This window comes from Hipposideros armiger, unplaced genomic scaffold (genome assembly GCF_001890085.2).
Source record: "Hipposideros armiger isolate ML-2016 unplaced genomic scaffold, ASM189008v1 scaffold_438, whole genome shotgun sequence".
Taxonomy (NCBI): domain Eukaryota; kingdom Metazoa; phylum Chordata; class Mammalia; order Chiroptera; family Hipposideridae; genus Hipposideros; species Hipposideros armiger.
In genome coordinates, this window is record NW_017731788.1 from 851385 (window position 1) to 857384 (window position 6000).

General features: G+C 36.3%; 1 protein-coding gene across 1 annotated transcript in view; it reads right to left on the reverse strand.

Moving 5' to 3' along the window:
• The window catches only part of COL28A1 (collagen type XXVIII alpha 1 chain), a 166958-nt gene that overhangs the window by 138023 nt on the left and 22935 nt on the right, over nt 1-6000 (reverse strand). The window contains exons 9-11 of the mRNA XM_019665289.1: nt 4466-4510; nt 1919-1963; nt 1401-1454 (exon numbers count right to left, since the gene is read on the reverse strand). Coding sequence (XP_019520834.1) covers nt 1401-1454; nt 1919-1963; nt 4466-4510 — 144 coding nt within the window. The remainder of the gene's footprint in view (nt 1-1400; nt 1455-1918; nt 1964-4465; nt 4511-6000) is intronic.

The following is a 6000-nucleotide window of genomic DNA, read 5'->3' on the forward strand; positions in this document are numbered from 1 at the left end:
TCCCAGCCCAGCACTTCCTCACACACCCTCAGAACTGATGACGCTGGCTCGGCCTCGGCCTCAGGCAAGCCATTGGATCTCCAGATTTCATTTCTCATTTTCCGAAATGAAACCTTTGGGTTAGTATGATTTCTAACATCCCTTGTGTCTCCAACAACTCTAACCCTGATCCCCGATTTTAAGCCTCTTTTTCACAAACATGTGAAAATTATCATCTTAGGTAAACAGAGACTCCTTAGAAACAAGCCTGGATTGTCAAAATATTTCTTTTTTCCTTGCTGCAGGATTTTACCTACAGCCCAAGCAATTCTAGAAAACCTTCTACTCAGTATTCAAAAGAGCCGTTTCTTCCCCCCAGAGAGAATTAATCACAGGCAAGGACTGGAAAAGACAGTTTCCCAGATGAAGTTTAAGCACACTCCCGCTGAGAAGCTCATTCTGTTTTAATTTGCCAATTAAAAGTGGCCTGGGAAATCACACATAGTCAGTATCTCATTAAAAACACTATGCTTGTCACTCCCTTTCCTCTGGTAAAAGAACACTCAAGTAGCCCAACTGCTCCCCACGACTTAAATTTAATAGCACATTAAAAATATAGGCTTTATCTAAGGTCCATTGGGGGCAGCACCTTTTGCTGTTATTACTGCCATAAATCCCACAGAACTCCTTCAGTCACTAACTCAGCTCCATTTACTGGGTATTTACTATATCTGTGAAATTTACTAAGCATTGAGAAGAATTAAAAAAGGAACTAAAAGGCTTGTTTTCAGCAAATTAATAGCCACTCTCATTGGAAAACAAAACCTTTAAAAAAGATCTTCTAAAGGTCCCTCTTGTAGCATCACTGGGTTCTGTTTGGCTCTTACTCAGCCCTTCTCTATCTATCTTGCCTGGTTATCTGTGGAATGACATTACAAGCATGGTACTGATGATTGAGGTTTTGCCCGTTTTTTTTTGTTTGTTAGTTTTTGTTTTTTTAAAAGCTTGATTTCTGTTGGCAGAACAGTTATAAATTCTCTTCCCTTATAAGATGTGTATTGAGTTGGCATTATTGTAGGAAACAGTCATTTGAATTGAGCTACCTGTTACTAGTTATCAGTTTCTAGTGAACCATATAATGACTAAAGGGCAGAAGTAAGAAGAAAACACTGCCAAGGTTCTGATAATGTCTTATATTTAATAATGCCCCTTTGAATAATATAATAGTAAATGATAAAGCTGTGCCACTGACTCCCTGCATGTGCTTGAACATGATTCTATGTATACACCTGCAGGTTACTATATATTTGCAAAGATACTTCCACAAAGAGTCCATTGACTTCTGCCTATAAAAACACACATTACCAAAGGTCACCAGGGGAAAGGCTCTCTGCCTGTCTTTAACCCAAGGATGTGATTACCTTATTGCCTTGAAATCCCTTCGGGCCTGGATCACCTGAAGGTCCACTAATGCCCTGCTCCAAGAAGAAAACCAAGAATTAGTTCCGTGCACGAAAGGCCCACCAGGAATGAATCATTCATTAGGGTCCCTAGAGATCCTGGAGTTAGAAGTCAGACTATATAACTCAGTTTAGTAGTGGTAACATGGGATTGAGAAATGGAATGAGATAAAATTCTTTGTGTCAAACGCGTAGCTTCTAAAATAGTACTCAAGCTGAGAGCAAATATTTATTAATGAGGTATTTGTTTTCTAAATCTATGTTTCCAACTGTATTCCTATACTATACCCCTTTTTTGAAAGATTTCAAATAAACAGCTTTAATATCTATATATCTATATCTATATCTATATCTATATATCTAAGGTATATGTAACTGAAAGTTGGAGTTTCTAGGTACTCGGCAAGTGGGCAAAGGGGTTTTTTAAAGCTCCCTAGGTGATTCTAACCCAGACTTAGATTTGGTTTTAGCCTCCTTACCTGAAGTCCCCTGGGTCCCTTTGGTCCATATGGTCCTGGGGATCCCTGTGGAATACAATTAATGGTAAGTCACTAGAAATATTCATCTTCAAAGTGCCATGATTTTAGGTGAAAGAGGAGGGAATGTGTTCTCAGTAATGGCCAGTCTTCCCAGGTTATCCAAATACCGACACCACCAGATTCATTGTTAATGAAATGATTCTAATAAACAAGCCCACCTGGGGGTCGAACTTTCCTTTAAACTCCATGAAAACACAATTTTTCAAGTAGGTTTTTGGCCTACATATTGACATTTTGATTAGAGTACAGGATTTCGAAAGCAGTAAACTTGGTGGAATACTGCTTTCTTCCAACAAGGTAATATCAGTTAAATTAACAATTTAGTAAGTTTCCCCAAATGTCTAAATCACTCTTTCGCCCATCTTGAAGGCATGGGAGTTGGCAAAATGCTGTTTATACTCAACACTCTTCTGATAGACAATATTTCAGTATGTTCCATGACTAGGAAATGCTTTAAAGTTTATTTTTATGAGAGTATAAGATAATCTAGACTCTCTTTTCTCAGATTTCTACTTTTTCCCCCCTGCTTTTATTCTATTCTATATGTGTCCCTTCACACAGAGGCAACTGCTGTTGGCATATTTTCATCCAATTTTATTTCCATTAGATTTTTCTTCAAATAATTTGATCAAAGTGTTTGCACAATTTTGTGTCCTACCTATTTGGTCTTCCGTTGTATCAAAAATATTTTTTCATGTCATTGATGACTCAGTAAACTGAATAATATTCAAGAATATGAATCTATCATGATTTACTTACTCAGATGAGTAAGTAAATGTCCTAGTTTAGACATTTAAAATGTTTCTGATGATTACCGCTTTAAATAATATTATAATGAACATCTTTGTGTATAAATGTTTGTCTGACTTCTGATTCATTCCTAAGGATAATTTCCTAGAAGAGAATGACTGATGCCGAGACAGACAATAAGCACATTTAAGATTCTCTCTCATTCTCTTTTGTCTCTCACACCATGTATGGAAAGACACTTTCTTCCATGAAGTTTGTTCAGATTTCCATTCTCACTTCCTAAGTAGAGAGAGCACATCTTCATCTTATAGAATCGCCCTTAACACTGAGTATTATATATTATTTCAATGTTTTCTAATTTGATGAAATAATATTTTAATGTTTTAATTTCACTTATCTGATTGCTAATGTATTTGGATAGTTTTTCATTAGTCATTTATATTTCCTATTTTGTGTCTTTATGGTCTTTGTATGTTGTACTTATGAACTTGCATGAACTCTCCATGTCAAGGACACTATATTTCATTGACTCTAAACATGCATTTTTCAGATTTTTACATCTCTGACTTTGGGATGGATCGCTGACAATCAACTGCATCTTTATAATTGGCACAGTTTTTTCTTTCTTTTTGGCACAGAACATAATAGGGCATTTAACAATCCTTGGCATCTTAGTCAATGAAATATATTAACTGTTTATCAACCAATTTTTATTTCAAATAGTTTTCCCAGTTATTGTTTGACTTTCATTTTTGTTCTATTCTACTTTGCCCCTTCTTCTGTATTTTCAAGTCCAAGTCCATCTCCCATTTTCAATTATCCTCCAGGAAGAATTATTACCTCACTTTTCTTTTCCCTGAGATAATTACCAAGCCTACGTTTTTCAGATCCACCTGACCTTTAACTGTACACTAGTTTAAAAGCTTTCAGAGAATCTCAAGCTATTTAAAGTGTTTAGTTACATGGGCCACTGTCATTATCTTATCCTCTTCTTTTCACCTCCTGCCTCATTTCCTCCCCTTGATTCTCTCCCATAATTAAAAATAGGTATTGAAAGAGTTTGGTATCTTAGTGGCATGCTGTTAATAGTTCTTAATTATAATGAAAACTATTAACTTTTACAGTGTACTTTTTTGACCTTTATTATTATGCTTCAAAGTTACTGTCTATGTATTTCTGGTCTGTTAAGGAACTCCTTAACATATTTAATATTATCTCCAGTTTAAATACTTATTCACATTTATCTTTTAATGAAAAGTAAATACCTACCCAACTGTCCATGGCTTGCTGCACTTTCAAAATTTGAAACCCCTTTCTATGTCTAGTTTGGCCACTGTATAACTATTTCATTAACTTATTTCACAGAGTTCTTCACTCGGTTTTGCAAAGTGCTTATTCTCAGTGTTTACATCTGGAAAACAATTCTACTTTGACCCAATTCGAACTTGATTTGACTTTGCTGGTTAAATTAGTCTTTTCACCATAACATTCAAAGTTTAGGGTCCCACAAAGCAAAGTCTTCATGGTCCATAAGAAAGGCATTTAGGGACGCTATTAACTCAAGTTATGTAAGTGTGGCTTTATTTTCTGCTTCATGTTTAACTGACATGAAAATTGAGCCAATGACTCTCCAAGTCCAGTAGTGAGATCAGTATAATGCATCCCAGGAATTTTCTCTTAAGGAAATTCAGCCCCAAAGGATTACAGCTGTTAGCATTTTAAAAACATGTTTCTTACTTTGTCACCTTTTATCCCTGGTTTACCACATTCTCCACGTTCACCCTAAAAAATAAGCAAATAAGAGGACATTTGCAGTCATTCAGTGTTAGGATTTTCTTTTAAAGATTCCCAGTGGAATTTTATGACATAAGCACTATGATGAATTATGACCAGTTTTATCCTCAATTCTGTGGGTTGTTTGGGCATTGAACTCCGAAAAATTTTATCAATGAGTCATCCTTAACTTGACAGAGTCAAATCAGTGATGCCACCTAATAAGGCTTAACATTTTTGAGAGATGGATGAAAATTAAAATGCAACAAGCTAAGGTTTACTGATCATCTACCATGTATTATATGCCCTTTGCATATGTGATTTAATTGAATCCACCGTACAGCCCAATGAGATCAATTTTACAGTTCTTATGTTATAGGTGAGAAAACTTAAGCTCAGCAAGATAACTTCCCTCCATCAAGGTCTGAACCCAGGTCAACTCAGACTCAGAGTCCCTGTTGTTCCCACAGCACCATGCTCCAGCCCAAGTACCAACTTTGATCAAGTAGTAGTGTTTGCCTAGAAAAGTGTAAGAGAGAGGTTCTGAGGCCATGTCCTGATTTGGTAGGGGGCAAGAAGCCATGATGCATGAGCTGTCACAGAGAGAGTAGGACATGGTGGCAAGCATGTTATGTATTTTCTGTCTTCATTCTCCACTACCCTGCCTTTCCTGGAATATTAGTGAAAAAACTAACACTTAAATTATGTTTCTCAATTTATTCTTAATGTTATTTTACAGACATTATCTCAGTTAATCTGACATTAGCTATATAGGTAGATATGATTAGCTCAAGTTTGCATTCTGAGAATTTGTGATTCAAAAAGGTTAAGTAATTTGCTTAGATAGAATGAGAATTGGGACAGCTAACTACTAATCCATTATATCAGACTTCTAAGACTTCTAATGATTGAACTAAAAGTCAATTAGAACAACAACTAAAGTTAGCATTTCAAAGTGCTTTCATATATATATTTATTCTGGGCCTCAAAGCAATTCATATTTTTAAGATAAGGCGACTCATCTGGAGAGGCTACATGATTTATTTAAGTGTACATGCTAGCCAATGACTCCTAGTCCAATGCTCTCACTTCTTGTTTCTGCTTCCAGTGCTGTTTATTTTCTGTGTGTGGCTCTAATGTATGCTACTTGAAGGGCCACACCCCAACGACATAAGGAACTTGCACTAAAATGTACATCACTGCCCTGCTTCAGTCATCAAGGAAGCCTTGCTCTGAAAATAAATGTCAGCTGAACTAAACAGTATCCTTAGTGATATAGCGGATTTATATTCTGGTGCAAGCTTGATTTCATTACAAAATAACAACGAACAATTCACAGATTGACAGCCCAGCCAGCCTGCAGACCATACTTTGAATAGCATTGCTCTGAGAAGGGATATCACAACTGAAACCACCAACTGTGGATGCAAGGGATGTGCCAAAGTCTTTACAGTATTGGTAATCCCCACCACAGCCTTGCAAGGCATATATATATGTAT